This window comes from Panthera onca, chromosome Y (assembly GCF_046562875.1).
Source record: "Panthera onca isolate mPanOnc1 chromosome Y, mPanOnc1 haplotype 2, whole genome shotgun sequence".
NCBI classification, from domain to species: Eukaryota; Metazoa; Chordata; class Mammalia; order Carnivora; family Felidae; genus Panthera; species Panthera onca.
Window position 1 is genome coordinate 29255069 of NC_138358.1, and position 23949 is coordinate 29279017.

The window sequence follows — 23949 nt, forward strand, 5'->3', positions numbered from 1 at the left end:
GCGCTTCTGCGAGCCCCAGGATGGAACGAGGCTGTTTACCCCAGGGATTCGCTCCGATAACCGGGTAGGATTTCCGGACTAACCTTGAACTTCTTTGCCCAGAGCATCATGATCGTCCGATCCTCAGAGTCTGGGTCGGTGAGTTTGCTGGGATCTGTCGGCAGAACAGAGATCCAAGTTGGCATATCCTCCCCCCGGCTCCACAGTTACCCCACATTTCCTTGGGGACGTCATCACCCCATTGCCCACCATGGAAACTCAATGAGTAGGATACGTTCAGCCTTTGGGAGACGAGGCTGTGTTTGTCCTTCAGCACGTGTGCCCGAATAGCAGACCGCGTGCGCCCCCGCAAAGGCTGAGACTGATGAGTCCAGCACTGCGGCCCCGGGGTGGGGGGAACCCAAAGTCCGTGCACCTGCCCAGAGTCCCCTCACGGTCGTCTCTGCTACCAATGTCCAGGGTCTCCAAGGCCATCACGAGGAGGGCAATAACCTCCATGAGCCATTTGTCTTATAACAGGTTGTCCTTAACTAAGCAGGTCGTAGCCCTAGGACCTCACCCAGGTCAACACCCCCAAATTCTGAACAATCCCTGTTGAGACCCGCATGCCCTGCCGATGCCCCTATCCCTCTATGCGGGGTACTTTCCAATGAATTCGGATACTTGGAAGGCCGTGTTTGGTGTTCTCAGATGTGGGGCTCTCTGATGCGGGATTGATAATGCACGATGCAGATGCAGGGATTTTCCAGGAACTGACCATTTATGCACACACTAATGTTCCAGGAACTGATTGCGGACGTGCACCAATGTTCCAGGAATTGATAATTTTGGCATGCAGTGATGTCCCAGGAATTGATCATTTTGGGATGAGCTGATGTCCCAGGAATTGATAATTTGGGGATGAACTGATGTCCCAGGAATTGATAATTTGGGCATGCAGTGATGTCCCAGGAATTGACAATTTGGGGATGAACTGATGTCCCAGGAATTGATAATTTGGGGATGAACTGATGTCCCAGGAATTGATAACTTTGCCATGTACTGATGTCCCAGGAATTGATAGTTTTAGCATGCAGTGATGTCCCAGGAATTGATCATTTTGGGATGAACTGATGTCCCAGGAATGGATAACTTTGCCATGCAGTGATGTCCCAGGAATTGATAATTTGGGTATGCAGTGATGTTCCAGGAATTGATAATTTTGGGATGAACTGATGTCCCAGGAATTGAAAATTTTGGGATGCAGTCATGTCCCAGGAATTGATAATTTTGGGATGAACTGATATCCCAGGAATTGATAATTTTGGCATGCAGTGATATCCCAGGAATTGATAACTTCAGCATGCACTAATATCCCAGGAATTGATAACTTTGGCATGCAGTGATGTCCCAGGAAATGATAATTTTGCCATGCACTAATATCCCAGGAATTGAAAACTGCTGTGTTACCAGCCCCCCCCATCCTAGAGGCTCCAAAGTCAACATGCGCAGCCTTGCTTCACGGCCGCCTTGACTTCCCTCCCACCAGCCTCGTGGAAGCCGGGGGTGCGTGGCGAGCGAGGCGCCCCCGACCAGGAGTTCATGACCCTCCCAGCCCGGACGGAGCTCTGGTCATCTGACTTCATCACCCTCAATGGAACAATGAAGACAGCGGCACTGCCGGGGAGGCGTTAATGTTTTTCCAAAATGCCAGGCTTTGCATCCGCTTGTAGGAGCAGATGCTCAGTGTCCTTTGCGAACGTTTTCTTTGCTGAGTTTTAGCGCCTGTCGGGATACGCCCTTTGTTGCACGTGTAAGACCCGTGTGTATCCGTGTGTGTGTGTCTGTACGTGTCCGGGCATGGTGACATGTGCACGTGTGTGCAAATGCACGCCCATATGCAACTGTGTCTCCAACACCTGGAGAAACAAACGCAGAATTGCATGCCCGTAAAACACGCCCGCACACACATGCATCCAGGTCCCTAGCAAGCTGGCCCTCCAGGACCTGGAGCCACGTGGCCCGGGCGTGGTTCCTGCACACCTGGAAGCCGTGTCATCCGTGGAGAAGATTCAGGGACTGGGACTCAGCCGAGCGTTGCCCTGACGGGCGTGCAGGTGTTCAGACCTGGGGGAGAACGCAGGTAGCAAGCAGGGAACTTGCTTTTAGGAATGTGTTTTTTTTTCTTTTATTTTTTTAACGTTTTATTTTATTTTTTGAGAGAGAGAGACAGAGTGTGAGCAGGGGAGGGGAAGAGCGAGAGGGAGACGCAGAAGCAGAAGCAGGCTCCAGGCTCCGAGCTGTCAGCGCAGAGCCTGATGCAGGGGTTGAACTCATGCACCGTGAGATCGTGACCTGAGCCGAAGTCGGTCGGGCGGTTCACCGACTGAACCCCCCGGGCGCCCCAGGAATGTGTTTTGCACAGGGCACCCTGAGGAATGAGTGGATTTGTGGGTGCCCTGGGCATGGTGGGGGGTGGGGTGGGTGCTGTCGCTGAAGGGGCTCGGGGAGCAGGCTCTGGGCTCTGCCCGCTCCGCCCTGGCCAGGAAGCTCCTTGGAAAAGGGAGTCTTTGTTTGCCCCGAGGGCCCTTGTCTCCAGAAGGATGAACCTCCCGGGCCGGTCGGGGGCACCTGTTGCCGACTCGGCACATTGTCAGCATCTTGCACACGCCTGTCTCTTAGGATCCTTGCCGCGCACGGGGCCGTGTGCCCCTCCTGGCATCGTTCCCGCTGGTGTCCGCGTCCCTGCGGCCCGCGTGTGCCACAGCGCCCCCCGTCGCCCCGTCGTAACGCGCCCCGGAACCCCCTTTCTTGCAGCCGCGGTGATGATGGTCCCGCAGAGGAAGACCAGAGACGGATTTGAGGAGCACTTCGGGCTCAACTACCTGGGCCACTTCGTCCTCACCAACCTGCTGCTGGACTCCCTGAAGGCGGCCGGGCGTCCCGGCCGCACCGCCAGGGTGGTGACCGTGTCGTCCGCCACGCATTACGTGGGCGAGCTGCGCCTGCGCGACCTGCACGGCAGGTGCGTGCCCGCGGGAGGGGGGGGCCGAGCGGGGGGCTCGAGACTGGCCGTCGCGCGGGGCGCGTGCTCAGCGTCGCGGGAGCCGGTGCACCCCAGCCCCGCGGGCGGCCAGCGCGTCCCAGCGACACTTACGGGGTCACAAGCACTGGGTCCCCGGCCTCCACCTGATGTAAACACCCCTGGGAGGTAGTGATAACCGCCAGGATGGATTTTCTGGCAATCCGTGTTCTTGCAAAGGCATAAATCAGGATACGGTGAAGCATTCCAAAACCCACACGGGCAGAGTCTGTTAAAAATTGCTGGTAATCAATGGAACTGACTCATGAAGAAAGACATAGCTTTATTTAAAAAAATAGATTTCGTTTTGGGAGGAGGGGATAAAACTCTCATTGTTTAAGTTAAAACATATATATATATATATATAATATATATATATATATATATTATATATATATATATATATATTATGTTTATATCTGTATGTGTTATATATAAATATATATTACATAAGATGGATTATTATATATATATTATGAGACAGAGGTACATCGATTTGGGGGTTTTTTTGTTGCTTTTTAAATTTTTTTTATTTAAAAAATTTTTTAATGTTTATTTATTTTTGAGAGAGAGAGAGACAGAGGGTGAGCGGGGGAGGGGCAGAGAGAGAGGGAGACAGAGAATCCGAAGCAGGCTCCAGGCTCCGAGCTGCCCGCACAGAGCCCGACGTGGGGCTCGAGCCCACAGACGGTGAAACCATGACCTGAGCGGAAATCGACACTCACCCGTCCAACCAGCTGAGCCACCCAGGAGCCCCTGGATGGATTTCGTTAACGAATTGGCTCACAGATCAGAGAGACTGACAAATCCCACCTCTACGGGGTTGACCAGCAGGCTGGTGAAGCAACCAAGAGTCAGAATTGCCATCTGGAGCCTAAAAATTGGTAGTTGGGGGAGTGTTTCAAAGCTGCAGTCTCCAGGCCAAATCCCTTCCTCTTTGAAGGGAACGCCATGTTTCCTCTTAAAGCCTTCAACTGATTAGACGAGGCCCACCCACCTCTTGGAGGGTGACCCACTTTCCTCCAAATCTACCGATTTCAGTGTTATTCCCAGCTAAGAAAACACCTTCCCAGCAACGTCTAGACTGCCATGCACCCCGGCTTGTGTCGCTGTCCGGCCTCCTGTAGCCGTGGACACCTGAGGACCGACGAGGTCCTCTGTGGGTCTTGTCTGCGCTACCCCAGCTTGGGTTCGACACCAAGGGTGACCGCTGTTCACCACAATGTGCCGGGCAAGGAAGGGCCTGGGACCACGCTCTCTCTCCTCCGTGGGCCCAAAGCAGACGTGTATCCCCATCCCGGTTCCCGTCCTCAGAACGGACGACGGTCTCCTCGTCGCAAAGTTTGCCGATCTCCCGGACGAAGGAACGGCTGCCCGTGTACCACTAACACACATGCTCGTCTGGGCAGAGCTGGTGCGTGAGTGTCCGTGGATCGCACGACGTTGTCCAGGGGCGTCCGTAACAAAGCACCGCAGCCGGCGTGGCTTAGAACCACAGGACCTGAGTCTCTGCCAGCTCCGGAGGCTGGACGTCCAGGCGGCGAGGGGCACGCTCCTTCCCGACGCTCTTGGGGGCAGAGTCGGTTCCAGACGCCCGTGGCAATGTTTGCCGCTTACAGATGCGCCCACCCAGGTCTGCCTCCGTCCTCCCACAATTATTTATCACCTCTGGCAGCCCAAACCCCCTTTTCTTTGTCTACTCACTCCTCCACCGTTTCCCAACCTTGGTTAAATGGTATATAAACCCAAGCCTAATGGTCTTTTATGAAGTTCCCCCTAAAGATGTAAAGTTAAGAATAACATTGATGTGACTTTCCCCTGTTGATCTAGCAGTTCTCAATTTAATTTGCAGACCTTATGGACAGCACTCAAAAGTCTGGGAGGAACGTTTTTCTGCCCTCCGCCCACACGACGTACCACATTACCACCTGTAACTTTTGTTTCAGATTAGCCTTTGAATTATTCTTTAATTACCCAAATATGTTCGTATTTACAGAAAACAAATGTGTATTTTCACGGTTTGCATTCTGCTTTTTGACACCACGTATTACGAAAGGAAGCAGTTAACCGTTCCGTGTAGAACCCAGCCACGCACACGTTTCCTGAATTCGTTTATCCTGATGCAGCGAGAACAGTTCTTGGACGCTGTCTCCCTGCTCCCTTTCATCTGTTAACTTTCAGCCTCTTTCTTGTTCGCCGCACCGGCTGCCTTTCCAAGTCCTTGGGGTTCTATTTACAAACCTCAGTGGGGAATCACGTCCTCCTGTTTATTTGCTTTGATTCTTTTCCATTTCCGCCTCGGACGAGTCTTTCTCCCTAAGTCCGCCGGGGGACGTCTCATGAAATTACTTGTCCTCTTAGACTTTCTTCCTCTGTCCTCTGGAAAAATGTATTGACTCCCCCCCGTCCCGGCCCTGCAAAGTATTTTTAAAGATTTTTACTGCTTTCTTCTCCCTTCTGCCGTATAAAACCATAATCATAACACATCCATTTTTCCTTGGGAAACATGCATACTTAAGTATCACAGCCTTGAAAGGCCCCGACCTTCACCCCGACCCGGGCAATCTTGGGAATTCCGTGCAATGCTTGCACGCACACGGCCCGTCGCCAGTGGCCAGAAGCCAAGAGGAAAGTCGGCATCGATCTGCCTGCAGTAAATAACCGCCTGTTTCCTGCGGCCTTGCCCTCCCCCCTGCGGGAAGCAGAGAGGAGAAATCGGCCCCAAAAAGAGAAAACTCCCAGTATGTTGACGATAATTGAGGGTTTGGGGCTTGTGTTGGATCAGGGAGGGAATCTGTGCTCTGAACCGCCCTGTATTTTTTTCTCTTACTCCCTCCCTCCCTAACAGCCCCGGTTTCCATTCTTTTGGCAAACGGTCTGTGGCAACTTTGTGCGGTGTTACCCTCACTGACCTGCCCCCCTCACTCATCCGTTAAGACAGAGGAGCTGGGGGTTCATTCTCCAGCAGAAATGGGACGGACCCCCAGCCAGACCCGTGGAGCGGAAAACGTGCCCCGTCGGAAACCTGCACACAGATGTGTTTGGCACCTTGATTCCTCGTTCCCGAAACTGGGAAGCCGCCTAGGTGTCCTTCAGCAGTGAAACAAGCCAATATGACTCCAGCGGTAGAACATTCTGGAAAAGGCAAAACTATGCAGACAGTAGAAAAATCGCTTGTGGCCTGGGGTTGGGGAGGAGGCAGGGCTGGAGAGGAGGGGCACATGGGGCTTTTTGGGCCGAGAATCTATTGTGTTTGGGACCATAATGGTGCTTAGAGGTCACTGTACCTTTGCCCAAACCCATAGGATGTGCACCACCGAGAATAAAGCCCCACGTATATTAAACTCTGGGCTCTGGGTGGTCCGTCCACATTCGTCACTTGTACCAAAGCACCGTCCGGGGGGGATGCCGGTCATGGGGGAGGCTGTGCATGAGCAGGGACAGGCAGGGGGTGTGTGGGAAGCTCTAACCGCCCCTTGGTCGCTGTGAACCCACAACTGCTCAAAAAACAATGGGGCGCCTGGGTGGCTCAGTCGGTTGGGCATCCAACGTCAGCTTGGGTCAGGATCTCATGGTCCGTGAGTTCAGGCCCCACATCGGGCTCTGTGCTGACAGCTCAGAGCCTGGAGCCTGCTTCACATTCTGTGCCTCCCTCTCTCTCTGACCCTCCCTTGCTCATGCTCTGTTTCTGTCTCAAAAATAAACAGAAACATTAAAAAAAAAACACATGCAAAAGAAAACCAAACAAAAGAAAAAAAACCAAAAAGGAACAAAGAAAACACCGGCTTTAAAACGTTGTAATCATGTTCCAAGCACATTATGAGACGACAGACGTCACAACTTTGACAAAACTCAAACGTGGGTTTCTGTAAATGGACTATGAGACGTAACTACGTACTTCACGGCTGAAAAATGATTTGAAAGATAAAAACAGGCGGGTCCCATACATCCCAGGCTTCCAGAGCTGGGCTCTGGGCTCTGTTTTCATCTCGTGTTAGAGGCGTGGCTCAGTCCGCTGAGCGTCGGACTCTCGATTTCGGCTCAGGTCCTGAGCTCACGGTTCCTGAGTCGGAGCCCCTGCATCAGGCTCTGCGCTGACAGTGTGGAGCCTGCTCGGGAGTCTCCCCCGGTCTTTCTCCCTGCACCTCCCTGCTGCTCGTGCTCTCTCTCAAAATAAATACACGGGTTTTTTTTTTAATGAAATAAAAAACAAAGGCAGACAGGGAGAATTGCCGATCCTTACAAACGTTGAAATGTATGGCTTTCTGCTCGGTTCTCGAGCGTAACGCCAGGTACCTGCATGACCCCTGAGTGCTGAGGTCACGTGGAGGTCCTACAAACGGGAAAAACCCCATGTGCAGGGGAGTGGGAACCCAGTTAGGATACCCCAGGGGCAGAGGGCAGGTGGGAGGCCCTCGGGTGCAGGCAGGCAAGGGACTCCCAACAGGTGAGGGACCCAGGCAGGTGCGGGATGGGGCAGGTGAGGGACCCAGGCAGGTGCAGGATGGGACAGGTGAGGGACCAGACAGGTGAGGGACACGAACAGATGAGGGATGGGGCACGTGAGGGACCCATACAGGTGAGGGACCCAGACAGGTGAGGGACGGGGCAGGTGAGGGACCCGGACAGGTGTGGGACCCAGATAGGTGAGGGACCCAGATAGTGAGGGACGGGGCAAGTGAAGGACCCGAACAGGTGAGGGACCCAGACAGGTGAGGGACAGGGCAGGTGCGGGATGGGACAGGTGAGGGACGCAGACAGATGAGGGACGGGGCAGGTGAGGGACGTGGACAGGTGAGGGATCCAGATAGGTGAGGGACCCGGATAGGTGAGGGACGGGGCAAGTGGACCCGGACAGGTGAGGGACACAGACAGGTGAGGGACGGGGCAGGTGAGGGACCAGACAGGTGCGGGATGGGACAGGTGAGGGACGTGGACAGATGAGGGATGGGGCAGGTGAGGGACCGGGACAGGTGAGGGACCCAGATAGGTGAGGGATGGGGCAGGTGAGGGACCGGATAGGTGCGGGATGGGACAGGTGATGGACGCGGAGAGATGAGGGACCCAGATACGTGAGGGACCCAGATAGGTGAGGGACGGGGCAGGTGAGGGACCGAACAGGTGCAGGATGAGACAGGTGAGGGTCGTGGACAAGTGAGGGACCCGGAAAGGTGAAGGAGCCAGACAGGTGAGGGATGGGGCAGGTGAGGGACCCAGACAGGTGAGGGACCTGCACAGGTGAGGGATGGGGCAGGTGAGGAAGGCGGACAGGTGAGGGATGCGGACAGATGAGGGACCCAGACAGGTGAGGGACCCGCACAGGTGAGGGACTGGACAGGTGCAGGATAGGACAGGTGAGGGACGCAGACAGGTGAGGGACCTGGACAGGTGAGGGATGGGGCAGGTGAGGGACCCAGACAGGTGAGGGATGGGACAGGTGAGGAACACGGACAGGTGAGAGACGGGGCAGGTGAGGGACGCGGGTAGGCGACAGGTGCATCACCGTCTGACGCGTGTCCCGCTCTGCCCCTGCAGCCGCTGCTACTCCCCCCACGGCGCCTACGCCCAAAGCAAGCTGGCGCTCGTCCTGTTCACCTACCACCTGCAGAGACTGCTGGCCGCCCAGGGGAGCCCCGTGACCGCCAACGTGGCCGACCCGGGGGTGGTCGACACGGACCTGTACAGACACGTCTTCTGGGGCACGCGTCTCATCCAGAAGATGCTCGGCTGGTGGGCGTTCAAGGTAAGCCTGCGACGTTCGCCTGGCGGTTCCCGGCCCTGCCGTCCGCGGCCCCGGGGGCGGCCACCTCGGGGCCACTTTCGCGCGGCCGGGTGCCCCCGTCGGGTCGACAACAGTCAGCGGTGGGAGCCGCCCGCGTGTGCAGTCAAACCGCCGCTGGTGTTTGTCTCCAGGGCGGACGGCAGGTTTGCGCACGCGTTTCTGAATCAAAGTCTGGTTGATTTCAGAACGTCGTTTCTTTGTCTCGCCGCTGCTTCCGGCGTCCCTGGCGACCCTTGCGCCCCGGAAGGGCGTCGGAAGGGCGCGGTCTGGGCCCCAGCTTCCCGGAGTGGCTGCGTGTGTGTTTCGGGGCCCGCCTTCCCCCCTGCTTCCGGGATGTGGGGGTGCTCGCCACACCGGAGTCTCTGGGGAGCTTTGCCACTCTGCGTCCCTCAGCCTCCTTACCAGGAGCGCGCAGGCTGCCTCCGCTTTGGCACCGCGAAGTCGCACAGGTTGCGCCTGAGCCCGAATGCCACCCGTGGGACCCACCAGCGCCTCTGTTTGGATGTTCGTCCCTCCCAGTCCCTGTTGCCCCCAGTGGGGTGACGGCCAGCTGTATCCAAGCTTCCCGGTTTCTGTGCTAACGTCGTGTTTAGAGATCCCCACCCCCCACCCCCCACCCCCCCCCCCCCCCCCCCCCCGTTGCCTTTTGTCTTGTTGGGACCAGTTCCTCCATCAGTCTGGAAGGCGTTGGAAGGGAGTCATGCGTACTGATCACGGTCCCCGCCCCCACCCCGTGGGTCCCAACGGTCCCCGCCCCCACCCCGTGGGTCCCAACGCCCACCCTTCTCCGCTGATCCTGGAGGGGAAGGCTCAGGTTTCCTACACCCCTGCCCACACCCCTGTGTCTGATCTGAATTCAGTCTCCTGCTCTGTCCCTTCCCTGCCTGTGTATTTCTTTCCACATCAGCTTTTAGGTTACCTGTGATTTGAAGAAAACACAGCAGAGGTTGAGGACATATCTGTTTACTTACCCAGTGGTCCTGTCTTTCTAGGTTTGGGCTGTTGCCAGATTTTTACAATACATTAGAGTCGAGGAGAACTGGGATGCAATAAGGTCGCATAAAATATGATAAGACAAGAGTAGACTAAGATAGGACAGGATAGGATACGATGGCCGTCAGAGCAAGCTAATCGGGAGGGATGTGTGACTTGATTTGCGGGGGGGAGGCGTTGAGATTTCACACTGTGACCTTTGTTGTCCCGAGAGTAAGTTGTCTTTCCTTTCCCGGATGTCTTTCCCGATGCTGGTGACTTTGTGATTTATAATAAAAATCTCTGGTCTCCCGCCTGGCTCTGGCCAGGAGCTCCTAAAACCCTTGGAATTTCCGGGCCGGGAGAGCCAGAGGGGTGTCTTTTGTTATGCGAATGAGGGGACCTTTGGGAAGCCCCAGTCTTTGGGGGCTGGTTACCAGGGGAACCAACCGCGGGATGAGAGGCTTGGCACTTTCTGCCCCGCCCCCCTGACCTCCTGGGAGGGGGAGGGGAGGGTGGCTGCAGTTAGAGCCAGTCTGACCTAAGAGGCCCTCTTATGATCACCCGGTGAGCTAGGCAGTGAGATATTTCCCCGCGCCCCTGCGAGCCCCTCTGGCAGGTTGAGGGAACCGAGGAGGCTTTGGAGGAACCTCCAGTCTACGCACAGTTCACTCCACTGCACGGGTGACAACCTGAATTTTCAATTGGCAGCTGAAGGTGGGGGGTCGGGGACAGTCCTACCCTGTGGCATCTGAGGCCACATCCAGGTGCCTCAGAGTGGATGTGTCAGAGCCGAGGGGTTGGTGTCTGAGAATCGCTTGCTGCTCCCAGGGGAACCCCGGAACCCCGCATCTTGGACGTGCCGAGACCAGGATCCTAACGCCTTGCACGGGTGTTTCATTAATTCTCAGTAAATACCCGTACTTGTCTTGTGATGTCTTGAGGTTTCGGGGGTGAACAGATGTCACTAGAAATACTGCCAACGGGCGGCACCTGGGGGGCTCAGTCGGTTGAGCCTCCGACTGGGCTCAGGTCATGATCTCACAGTCTGTGAGTTCAACCCCTGCATCAGGCTCTGCGCTGACAGGTCTGAGCCTGGAGCCTGCTTCGGATTCTGTGTCTCCCTCTCTCTCTGCCCCTCCCCTGCTCATTCTCTCTCTCTCTCTCTCTCTCTCTCTCTCTCTCTGTCAAAAATAAATAAACATTAAAAAAAAAGTGCCCAGGGTTTCCCCAAAATGCACCTGCAAAATCTAACCCCCATCCCATACAGGGCATCGAGTTTGTCTTATCAGCCTCTCACACACGTGTGTCTCTGAAATTTAACTTTGCTTTCTTTGATCCCTAGGGAAGTAGAATAATATGTGGTTTTTTTTTTTCTCAGTACATCAGTTTCCTGGGGGAGCAAAAACAAATGACCACAGACAGGATGGCAAGAACCACAGAAATTTATCCTGTCCCAGCTCTGGAGGCCAGAAGTCTGATACCCAGTGGGGACAAGACCACTAAGATCCACACAGGACCAGTGAGATCCAGGCAGGGCAGGGCCACTGAGATCCAGGCAGGGCAGGGCCACTGAGATCCAGGAGGGGCAGGACCTCTGAGACCCAGGAGGGGCAGGGCCACTGAGATCCAGGCAGGGCAGGGCCACTGAGATCCAGGAAGGGCAGGACCTCTGAGACCCAGGAGGGGCAGGGCCACTGAGATCTAGGCAGGGCAGGACCACTGAGATCCAGGAGGGGCAGGACCCCTGAGACCCAGGAGGGCAGGGCCAGTGAGATCCAGGCAGGGCAGGGCCACTGAGATCCAGGCAGGGCAGGGCCACTGAGATCCAGGAAGGGCAGGACCTCTGAGACCCAGAAGGGACAGGACCATTGAGACCCAGACAGGGCAGGGCCACTGAGATCCAGGAGGGGTAGGACCTCTGAGACCCAGGAGGGGGAGGGCCACTGAGATCTAGGCAGGACAGGGCCACTGAGATCCAGGCCGGGCAGGACCACTGAGATCCAGGAGGGGCAGGACCACTGAGATCCAGGAGGGGCAGGACCCCTGAGATCCAGGCAGGGGAGGACCACTGAGATCCAGGAGGGGCAGGACCTCTGAGATCCAGGCAGGGGAGGACCACTGAGATCCAGGCAGGGCAGGGCCACTGAGACCCAGGAGGGGCAGGGCCTCTGAGACCCAGGAGGGGCAGGACCACTGAGATCCAGGCAGGGCAGGGCCACTGAGACCCAGGAGGGTCAGGACCACTGAGACCCAGGAGGGGCAGGACCACTGAGACCCAGGAGGGGCAGGACCCCTGAGACCCAGGAGGGCAGGGCCAGTGAGATCCAGGCAGGGCAGGGCCACTGAGATCCAGGCAGGGCAGGGCCACTGAGATCCAGGAAGGGCAGGACCTCTGAGACCCAGAAGGGACAGGACCATTGAGACCCAGACAGGGCAGGGCCACTGAGATCCAGGAGGGGTAGGACCTCTGAGACCCAGGAGGGGGAGGGCCACTGAGATCTAGGCAGGACAGGGCCACTGAGATCCAGGCCGGGCAGGACCACTGAGATCCAGGAGGGGCAGGACCACTGAGATCCAGGAGGGGCAGGACCCCTGAGATCCAGGCAGGGGAGGACCACTGAGATCCAGGAGGGGCAGGACCTCTGAGATCCAGGCAGGGGAGGACCACTGAGATCCAGGCAGGGCAGGGCCACTGAGACCCAGGAGGGGCAGGGCCTCTGAGACCCAGGAGGGGCAGGACCACTGAGATCCAGGCAGGGCAGGGCCACTGAGACCCAGGAGGGTCAGGACCACTGAGACCCAGGAGGGGCAGGACCACTGAGATCCAGGCAGGGCAGGGCCACTGAGACCCAGGAGGGTCAGGACCACTGAGACCCAGGAGGGGCAGGACCACTGAGATCCAGGCAGGGCAGGGCCACTGAGACCCAGGAGGGTCAGGACCACTGAGACCCAGGAGGGGCAGGACCACTGAGATCCAGGCAGGGCAGGGCCACTGAGACCCAGGAGGGTCAGGACCACTGAGACCCAGGAGGGGCAGGACCACTGAGATCCAGGCAGGGCAGGGCCACTGAGACCCAGGAGGGTCAGGACCACTGAGACCCAGGAGGGGCAGGACCACTGAGATCCAGGCAGGGCAGGGCCACTGAGACCCAGGAGGGGCAGGGCCGCTGAGACCCAGGAGGGGCAGGACCACTGAGATCCAGGCAGGGCAGGGCCACTGAGACCCAGGAGGGTCAGGACCACTGAGATCCAGGAGGGTCAGGACCACTGAGACCCAGGAGGGGCAGGGCCGCTGAGATCCAGGAGGGTCAGGACCACTGAGATCCAGGAGGGGCAGGACCACTGAGATCCAGGCAGGGCAGGGCTGCTGAGATCCAGGCAGGGCAGGACCACTGAGACCCAGGAGGGGCAGGACCTCTGAGATCCGGGAGGGGCAGGGCCACTGAGATCCAGGCAGGGCAGGGCCACTGAGACCCAGGAGGGGCAGGGCCTCTGAGACCCAGGAGGGGCAGGGCCGCTGAGACCCAGGAGGGGCAGGGCCGCTGAGATCCAGGAGGGTCAGGACCACTGAGACCCAGGAGGGGCAGGGCCGCTGAGATCCAGGAGGGGCAGGGCCGCTGAGATCCAGGAGGGTCAGGACCACTGAGACCCAGGAGGGGCAGGGCCGCTGAGATCCAGGAGGGGCAGGGCCGCTGAGATCCAGGAGGGTCAGGACCACTGAGATCCAGGAGGGGCAGGACCACTGAGATCCAGGCAGGGCAGGGCCGCTGAGATCCAGGCAGGGCAGGGCTGCTGAGATCCAGGCAGGACAGGGCCACTGAGATCCAGGCAGGTCAGGGCTGCTGAGATCCAGGCAGGACAGGGCCACTGAGATCCAGGCCGGGCAGGACCACTGAGATCCAGGAGGGGCAGGACCACTGAGATCCATGCAGGGCAGGACTGCTGAGATTCAGGAGGGGCAGGGCTGCTGAGACCCAGGCAGGGCAGTGCCACCGAGATCCAGGTGGGCAGGGCTGTGCTCCCTCCTGAGGCTCCAGGGGAGGGTCCTTCCTGCCTCTTCCAGCTTCTGGGGCTCCAGGCGTCCCTGGGCTCGTGGCCGCGTCCCTCCCGTGTCTGTCTCTGTCTTTGCGGGTCTTCTCCTCTGTGTCTGTGTCTCTCCTCTTGCCTCTCCTATGAGGACACCTGTCATCGGATTCAGGGCCACCCTGATCTAGGATGGGCTCATCTCAGACCCTTCCCTTCGTCACATTGGCAACGACTCTGTTTTCAAGTAACGTGCCCTTCACCCTACTGGGAGCTAGGACCTCCAAATGTGTTTTGGGGGCCAGGACCCAATTTAACCCACAGTTAATAAGTCCATATTAAGTGTTTGAAATCTTAGATCTATCCTCTTGGTCAGGAACATCTGGGTCGTTTCTCGTTCTTTGCGGTTTCCAACAACGTTCCCGTAAGGCATCAACCGTGCGTGTCCAGTGCTGTTTCTGTCCCAGTCTCTCTAGGGAACACCGTGGGCTCTGGCCTGAGAAGGTTCTAGAAGGTTCTCCCGTCTGCATGTCCCGGAGAATTCCATGGGCTTTCAAGGACAGTTTTACACAAACTGGTTCAAGGGCTGAGAATGCCTCCAGCCTTTGTACCTTTGTTGATTCTGTGGCTGACGTCTTGTTTTTAATGGATTTTCAGTCTTCCGTTTGTGAAGCCAGATGAGGACTTAAGGCGTGAATATAATCCCATCCCCGCCCCTTCTTTGTAGTATGTGAACCTCTCTTGAAAATGCTCTTACCTACTCTTTGCGCAATTAGCTAATAGATGATATTGCCGGGTCATATCTTATTTGCTATTTTCAGTGGCCACGTGGTTTTGCCAGTAAAGTTTTATCCACACACACACACTTGTTCATTTACATGTTTTTTCTGTTTCCACAGCAGAGCTGAGTAGTTATAGCAGAGACCCGATGGCCCATGAAGCCAGCAATATTTAATATCTGGCACTTTCCAGAAAACGGGGAATCTAGTTGACTGGGATCTAGGGAGATGATTGTGTCTTTGCTTTTGTTTCCCTCAAGTCCCTTATTGGGATCACGTGCATCCTAGAGTGGAGGGCCCCCGGTTTCTAGAATGATTCTGCCCGTCGTCGACCATTGATGTCCCCCACACCAGAGGATCCCATTCCCCAGGCAGTTCGCTGGGGACTTCTGTACTGATATTTACCCCAGAACCACAAATCCTCCTCTGTGCTCTGTCTGTCAAGTTGCGATACTAACGTCCTGATGAAAATATTGGCCTTTGCAAGCTCTGTGGGTTTGCAGATTTTCACACGGATGGTTCCAACTCGGCTTTCAACGTTCTCTTTAACGCGGATCGCTTTCTTGAGGATTCCTCCCTCGCCCTGAGTCAGCGTTGACAGCTCGGTCCCTTCGAGGATTGTGGGTTTCGACAAGTGTCGGAATTAAAGAGGACGGCCAGGGGAGCTCTTCTCGAGGCCTGCCCGCCACGCGTGCCCCTGGTCTCATCCGAGCGCCTCTCGTGAACCAGCTGCACCCCACAGCTCCCTGCAGGGCTTCATTATCGCCCTTCCTTTTCCATCTGCCTTCCTACCGACTCATCATCGGGTGTCTACTTCCTCCAGCAAAGAGACTTGGAAATATTGTCTCACGCCAACAGAGCAGCCTCATTCGGCCTGCCCCAGACCCGGCTGGCAGCGCCCCGGGGACGCATGGCGCAGTTCCTTGAGAAGAAGCAGGAGGCTGGCACGATTCTGTTGGTCTCTACTTTCCCAGGCTCCGTATGAGTGTAGATGAAGCTTTTCAGCGGTCGTGAAACCCAGGGATGCCAGTGCCGATGCAGAAAACGCATCTGTCAGGTGTGGGGACCGTGGCGTTAGGACAGCAACCCCATGCACCTACCTCACTGCCTCAGGATCAGTGGGGACCATGAGGAAGCACGGTCCTCGGTGCCGGGTGCCTCTGGACCCCTGTGTGGGGCTTGTTTCAAACAATCCCAGGCCTGATTGTGGGTCTCCCCACAATAGGTGGGTCTCCTATTCAAATGAAACAAATTGACAGTGTAGGATGTGGCCACGTCACCGGAACATGTACGACTAGTGACGGCTGGTTCTCTTTAATATGCATTTGGATCAGCCGGTCATTGGGTCACTTGATTGCTTTTTGATGGATGTGTCAGGAGGATGGCAGGTTGCATTAATCAACTCAAGGGCACACGTCCAGCCATCCTCCCCCCCTCATTCAACAAGATTCAAACACACTGTGATCACAACCTTCAGTTGACCTTCTGTCGTGCTGTAGGGACCTACCGCCATTCCTCTTCCCTCGTGGAATCAAACCTGTGGTAGGATATCTCAGACGATCCAGGAGAGCCCAGCGCCATCACAGGGGTCCTCGTAAGGGAGACGAGGGTGGGTCAGACTTGGAGAAAGAAGTGACAAGGAGACAGACTCTCCCCCGGAACATCCAGGAGGAAGGCAGCCCCTGCCAACCCTCGGATTTCGGCCCACTGAGATACGTTTTACACTGTAACCTTGTAGAATTTTGAGAGAATAGATCTGTGCTGTACTAAGCCACCAAGTTTGTGATAATTTACTGGAAGTTTCACCTTCCTTGGGTCTCAGCTCTGAAGACCGTTCCCTTGTGTCTTTCCCAAGTGTGTTGGCTTCAGCTCCTTCCTCTGTAGAGCAGGTGGACAAGACCCGCCTCTCAGGTATATCCTGATTACATCAGACCAGATGGGATCCCCCAGGAGGTGTGGAGCTGGGAGTCAGTGCAGGATGTCCATTCAGACAGACTGAGGACATCTCGGGCAACCTTCCAGGCACGGAGCGATCAAGAGTGCTCACGGGGGCATTGGGGTGGGCACTGCCCCCAGTTGCACCACGGTGACGGGAACTCAACTAGCTATCCCTTGGTTTGACTCCAAGCATTTTCATGAGTGCCAAAAGGAGAAATCTGGTGGCAGTGGTCTACCCTAGTGTTGGGGGTAGGAGGCGAAAGCTTGACTGGGCTTGGAGCCTTTGAAGGTGGGTTGAAGACTGGGCCAGGGTCCAAGGAGGATGAACAATGCTGGAGCTATGTGTGATGCAGAAAGTGGGTCAAGATGGCGGGTGGTCAAACGGACACCACGCCTGTCCTCCACTGTGTCTGCCATCTGAACTCAAGACCGAGAAAGGAACTGAGCTGCCCTTTGTCTCAGTTCTCCCAAGAGCAGCTCTTCCCACTCCCATCCCAAAGCTTGTCCGGGAGACAAGCTTACCGTGTGCTACAAGCCAATGGGCACCTTAGGATGTTAGCTCTGGATGCCAGTTGGGGAATGTCAGTGATGAGGTGAGATCAGAGCCATGCACTTAGAGGCCATGGCATTGGTGCAGGGGGCACTGGATGTGCTCGAGAGGGAGAGAGGAAGGTCAAGACATCTTGACTGGTTGACTCTGGCATATGAAAGAGGAAAGACTCAATGGTAATTCCAAGGTTGCTGACTTAGGAAAGTGAGAGTAATGGTGATTCCAGTCCAAGACATGGGGTGATGAGAAATGCCCAGGTGGGGATCTGGGAATGCTTGACTTTGAGGGGGTTAAGTAGGGTCTTTAGTTCCCCATGTACCAACTGGGCTGCCATGAATGTGCGTCTGTGGCTCAGAGGAGAGTCAGGTTTTCATTCCACAGACGAAGACATGAAAGGAGGTGAGAAATGAACCGTAGGCATGGGGGACGGGGAGGCAGATTCAGGACCAAGAGGGAGAGGGTTGGGGTCTATGGGAAAACCAAGACATGGGCATTCAGCACGACCCCACCCTGACCCTCCCCTGCCCCCACCACCCACAATGCCCCTCGCTTGGGTAATTTGTTAATTCTGGATAATAACATCTGAAAAGATTGTTGTGAAAATCGCTAACCGAATATATGTGAAAGCATTTCCAAAACTGTAAAGCCCTCTATAATTATGTGATTATAAGGCATTCATGTTTCCCTGCGGTTGTATTTAGCACGCTTTAAATTCCATCCTTATTTTGCTATTATTTTTTCAGGCATCTGTGCCCAACTGCCGACCCCACAGCTCCGGCCTCTTGTAAGCTACAGGGTGGTGGGGGTTGTTTTCAGAAGAGCTTTGCTCTGCCCCGAGAGCCAACAAAATATTGGTGAGCATTTAACAGACATTTGCTGTACTGAATCGCACTGAAACAGTCTGTAGTTTCCAGTTCCATCCGTGGCTTCATGCAGAGAAAACCTTTAACTATAAATACACAGAGCCCTCTTCCCTGGTCTCCCAGCAGGCGTCTGGTTCCCCAGCGATCCCCCTGCCCCTGATAAAAGCAACACATTTCACTCTTGGGTTTGGTTTCACATTTTAGACATCTTCCAAGTCTTTAAGGATTATCTTCTTTTTTTTTTTTACAAGCTGTAGATACAATGGGGTATGTTATTTGTGCCACAGGAAGCATTGTTTAGAGAACCTTCTTATCTATGCAGAAGGTGACTGATTTTTTCAGCACAGAGTGCCCAGAAACACACTTCATCATTCTGGGAGTGAGCCAGAAACCAGCTCATCTCCACTACAGCTGCACGAGGGCAGGTAATCAGATTTTGCTGGGGGATTTGATGGTGGTCATCTGTCCTTGGTGTTGCTTGAGGCCAGAGACAGAATGCAGGTGATGTGGGGCTTTCCGCATATCCGTCTTAATTAGGTCCTTCCCAATCTGCCTCCGTGATTTGTATGATCACAGACCTGAGTCGACAGTCAGTCTGAACACAGTTGCGTACCTGGATCCCATCCTATCGATGGTTCTTTGACGAATTAAGCTGAGGAGGGTCTGCCTCATTTACCCGTCCTGGTTGGGGCTGAACTTCTCTAGGACGTGAGTTCCATCACTGAATGAGCCAAAGAGTGATCCCGGGGAAGAAGAAGAAAGGATTAACAACTCTGGTCCCTGGGGATGAACATCCCCAAGCTTGAGCTTATGGGTCATGAAATATCACCTACATCTTTACCTTGCAGGTACGGGTCGTAGAGGTCATAGGAGAGGAAGCCTTTTGACCTTGCCTTCTTCCCAACATGGCGTCCACCACAGGAAAAGTTGAGTTAGCGAGGGAGGATCCCAATGCCAAAGATCGCCAAGAGCGGGAGGGCTTTCTTCTGCTGGCCCCATGCACAGTCGACCCACGTGGGCTTTCCTTGTCAAGGTTCAGACATGGTGGCTCCCTGGGGCATCCAGCCTACAGCCTGGTGCCCAGCCAATGGCGGATCACTCCACCGTGAGCCACAGGCACAGGACGTCAGGAAATAAGAGCGCAAAACAGAGAGAAGCAAAGGGGAGACGTGAGAGCGGAGGGGCGGTGGCACCAGCTGTGCCTACCCTTGCCGCTGGGGTGTGCAGAGCTCTAGCTCAAAGAGATTCAGGACAAACCTTCCTTCGTCTTCGTGGTCTTCTCATCACCTAGACCACGGCATCTTTCAAATGTCGAGCTTGGGGTTGGGGCATGTGTGCATTTGCTCAGGTGGCAAAGTCCTCTTCCGGGAAGAGCACTGATCCCACCACGACCTCATTGCACCCTGATCACTTGCAAAAGACTCCACCTGCTAATACCGTCCCATTGAGGGTTGGGGCTTTCCCGTAAGGGTCTCGGGGGACGTGCGCATTCAGTCCAAATGGGGACGCCAGCGCTCGCGGGACACGTGGCTGAGAAGTATCTGCCGATACCAGTCTTCCTTCCTACTCTGAGGTCCGTGGGGCCGAATCTGACCATGTCCTGCCCCGGACTCATCGTGTAGCAAATGAGTGAAGGTATAACCACCTGTTCCTTGGAAAAGGTGGGTGCACACAGCTCCTTCCTGAGATAGGACACACCTGACGGGCCAGCTGTCCCTAGAGCCTTCCGCAGGGAACGCTCCCAGGAGGAGAGGAAAAATCATCTACTGAGTTGAATTAGGGTTCCCCAGGCTGCCACAACTAACACCACAGACTGGGTGTCCTAAACAACTCACATTCATTGTCTCCCTCAGGGATCCAGGCAGGGCCGAGGATGGGGGTCTGAGATCCAGGGAGGGCTGAGGATGGGAGTCTCAGATCCAGGCAGTGCCAAAGACTGGACGCTGAAATTCAGGAGGGCCCAGTCTGGGAGTCTGAGATACAGGCAGGGCTGAGGCTACGGGTCTGAGACCAAGGCAGGGCTGAGGTGGCGGGTCTGATATCCAGGCAGGGCCGAGGCTGGGAGTCTGAGATCGTGGAGGGGCCAAGGCTGACAGTCTTAGATCCAGGGACGGTGGAGGCCTGGAGGCTGAGATCCCCAAGTCTGAGGCTGGGGGTCTGAGATCCAGGAGGGGCTGAGCTTGGGGGTCTGAGATCCAGGCAGGTCTGAGGCTGGGAGTCTCAGATCCAGGCAGGGCCAAGAACGGGAGGCTGAGATCTAGGCAGGGTAGAGGGCAGGAGGCTGAGATCCAGGTGGGGTCGAAGTTGGAGGTCTGAGATCCAGGCAGGGCTGAGGCTGGGAGTCTGAGATCCAGGCAGGGTTGAGGCTGGGAGTCTGAGATCCAGGTGGGGCTGAACATGGGAGGCTGAGATCCAGGCAGGGCTGAGGTTGGGGGTCTGAGGTCCAGGCAGGCCCGAGGATGGGGGTCTGAGGTCCAGGCAAGGCTGAGCCTGGGAGTCTGAGATCCAGGCAGGGCTGAAGCTGGGGGTCTGAGGTGTAGGTGGGACCAAGGCTGGGAATCTAAGGTCCAGGCAGGTCTGAACCCGGGGGTCTGAGGTCCAGGCGGGGCCGAGGTTGGCGATCTGAGATCTAGGCAGCGCTGAGGCTCGAAGTCTGAGTCCAGGCAGGGCGGAGGCCAAGAGTCTGAGATCCAGTCAGGGTTGGAGGACAGGAGGCTGAGATCCAGGCAGGGATGAGGCTGGGAGTCTGAGATCCAGGCAGGGCTGAGGCTGGGGTTCTGAGATCCAGGCAGGGCCAAGGCTGGGGGTCTGAGGTCCAGGAGGGGCTGAGCTTGGGGGTCTGAGGTCCAGGAGGGGCTGAGCTTGGGGGTCTGAGATCCAGGCAGGGCTGAGGCTGGGAGTCTGAGATCCAGGCAGGGCTGAGGCTAGGAGTCTGATATCCAGGCAGGGCCGAGGCTGGGAGTCTGAGCTCCAGGCAGGGCTGAGCCTGGGAGTCTGAGATCCAGGCAGGGCCGAAGGGAAGAGTCTGAGATCCAGGCAGGGCTGAGGCTACGGGTCTGAGACCAAGGCAGGGCTGAGGTGGAGGGGTCTGATATCCAGGCAGGGCCGAGGCTGGGAGTCTGAGATCGTGGAGGGACCAAGGCTGACAGTCTTAGATCCAGGGATGGTGGAGGCCCGGAGGCTGAGATCCCCAAGTCTGAGGCCGGGGGTCTGAGATCCAGGAGGGGCTGAGGCTGGGGGTCTGAGATCCAGGCAGGATAGGAGGCTGGGAGTCTGAGATCCAGGAGGGGCTGAGGCTGGGAGTCTCAGATCCAGGAGGGCCAAGAACGGGAGGCTGAGATCTAGGCAGGGTGGAGGGCAGGAGGCTGAGATCCAGGTGGGGTCGAATTTGGAGGTCTGAGATCCAGGCAGGCCCAAGGATGGGGGTCTGAGGTCCAGGCAGGGCTGAGCCTGGGAGTCTGAGATCCAGGCAGGGCTGAGGCTGGGGGTCTGAGGTGCAGGCGGGACCGAGGCTGGGAGTCTAAGGTCCAGGCAGGTCTGAACCCGGGGGTCTGAGGTCCAGGCAGGGCCGAGGTTGGCGATCTGAGATCTAGGCAGGGCCGAGGCTCGGAGTGTGAGTCCAGGCAGGGCCAAGGCCAAGAGTCTGAGATCCAGTCAGGGTTGGAGGACAGGAGGCTGAGATCCAGGCAGGGCTGAGGGTGGGGGTCTGAGATCCAGGCAGGGCCAAGGTAAAGCATCTGAGGTCCAGGCAGGGCTGAGGATGGGGGTCTGAGATCCAAGCAGGGCTGAGGCTGGGGTCTGAGATCCAGGCAGGGCCGAGGCTGGGACTGTGAGATCCAGTCAGGACTGAGGCTGGGAGGCTGAGATCCACATAGGGCTGAGGCTGGGTGTCAGAGGTCCAGGAGGGGCCCAAGGATGGGAGTCTGTGATCCAGGCAGGGCTGAGGCTGGGACTGTGATATCCATGCAGGGCTGATGCTGGGTGTCTGAGATCCAGGCAGGCCTGAGGCCAGAGGTCTGAGGTCCAGGCAGGGGTGAGTCTGGGAGTCAGGTCTAGGCAGGGTCAAGGATGGGAGTCTGAGATCCAGGCAGGGCCAAGCCTGGGGGTCTGAGATCCAGGCAGGAGTGAGGCTGGGGGTCTGAGATCAAGGCAGGGCTGAGGTTTGGGTTCTGAGATCCAGGCAGGGTGGAGGCTGGGAGTCTGAGATCCAGGCAGGGTGGAGGCCAGGACGTTGAGATCCAGGCAGGGCTGAGGCTGGGAGTCTCAGATCCAGGTGGGCCTGAGATTGGGGGTCTGAGATCCAGGCAGGGCTGAGGTCGGGGGTCTCAATTCCAAGTAGGGCCGAGGCTGGGAGTCTGAGATCCAAGGAGAGCTGAGGCTGGGAGTCTGAGGTCCAGGTAGGGCTGAGGCTCATTGTCTGAGATCCAGGAGGGGCTGAGTCTAGGAGTCTGGGGTCCATGCAGGGCCGAGGCTGGGAGAATGAGGTCCAGGCAGGGCTGGGATTGGAAGTCTGCGATCCAGTCAGGGCTGAGTCTGAGAGTCTGAGATCCAGGCAGGGCTGTGGCTGGGAGTCTGAGATCCATGCGGGGCAGAGGTTGGTGGTCTGAGATCCAGGCAGGGCTGAGGCCTGTGGTCTGAGATCCAGGCGAGGCTGAGTTTGGGGGTCTGAGATCCAGGCAGGGCCGAGGCTGAAAGTCAGAGATCCATGGAAGGCTGAGTCTGGGAGTCTGAGGTCCAGGCAGGGATGAGGCTGGGGGGTCTGAAATCCCGGCAGGGCTGAGGCCTGTGGTCTGAGATCCAGGCGGGGCTGAGTTTGGGGGCTGAGATCCCGGCAGGGCTGAGTTTGGGGGTGTGAGATCAGGCAGGGCTGAGGCGGTGTGTGAGTTCCAGGAAGGGGCAGAGGCTTGTTCCTCCTGTGTCCTGTGTGTCTGTCTGCTCATCCTCTCTTGTTAGAAGGACCCCATCCCCTTGGGATCAGGCCCATCCTAACGACTCATTCTACCATAACCCCCGTTTACAGACCCACCTCCAAATCTAACGCATTTTGGGGGCCGAGGGCGAGGGCTTCACCATATGAGTCTTGGGGGGCGCAGATCAGCAGGCCTGAGGTGGCTCAGCCCCGTCCAGCTCAGCAGGAAGGCTGCTGCACAGACAGAGGCTGGAGCTGGGCCCGGGGGACGTTCCCCCTGGTTACTCAGCTGTGCTGACCGTCCCCCTGCCCGTGGCGTTTCCCGCTCTACGAGCCCCCTCGGGCTCAGAAGTCGTCTCCCTTGTGGTTCTTGTGTGTCACTTGCAGCCATGTTTCTACGTTTGCCAAAAGTCTTTCACTCGCAAGGCGTCGCGCATTTCCCCTGATACTCGTGTGGAAAAGCTAGTTGTATAATTTCCATTTTCCAGGTGAGGAAAGGGTCCTGGGAGGGTGGTTGGTTTGGCAAAGGTCTCTCAGGGAACAGGTGGTGAGGCAGGAATTTGAACCCAGGTCCTGAGGCTCTTGGGTGTGTTCTCTTCCTCCAGGGGGTGCAGGTAAATCCCCAAAGGTGAAAATCAGGTGTGTGACGGCATGCGAGCTTGTGGGTGAGCACGTGTGTGTGCGTGTGGGCTAGTGTGTGTGCATGTGCCTGAATACGTGTGTGCTCACGTGAGCACGTGTGTATACGTGTGTGTGCATGTGTGAGTCTGAACATGTGTGTGCACAAGTGTGTGCATGTGGCCATGTGTGAGCACATGTGAGCATGTGTGTGCACATGTGAGTGTGTGCATGTGTATGTGTGTGTGCCTGTGGCCGTGTGTGAGCACGTGTGTGCATGTGAGTGTGTGCATGTGTATGTGTGTGTGCATGTGGCCATGTGTGAGCACATGTGTGCATGTCAGCATGTGTGTGCACATGTGAGTGTGTGCATGTGTATGTGTGTGTGCCTGTGGCCATGTGTGAGCACGTGTGTGCATGTGGGCACGTGTGCGCACAAGTGAGTGTGCAT

The 23949-nt window shown here is 56.6% G+C and overlaps 1 protein-coding gene across 3 annotated transcripts in view; it reads left to right on the forward strand.

Moving 5' to 3' along the window:
• The window catches only part of LOC145714930 (polyprenol dehydrogenase-like), a 203029-nt gene that overhangs the window by 111058 nt on the left and 68022 nt on the right, over window positions 1-23949 (forward strand). For 2 of the 3 annotated variants that reach the window (XM_081794462.1, XM_081794464.1), the window contains exons 5-6: window positions 2797-3004; window positions 8597-8804. In XM_081794462.1, coding sequence (XP_081650588.1) covers window positions 2797-3004; window positions 8597-8804 — 416 coding nt within the window. Of the gene's footprint in view, window positions 1-2796; window positions 3005-8596; window positions 8805-14308; window positions 14712-23949 lie in introns of those variants that run through there. The other variant, XM_081794463.1, reaches the window with a different exon arrangement.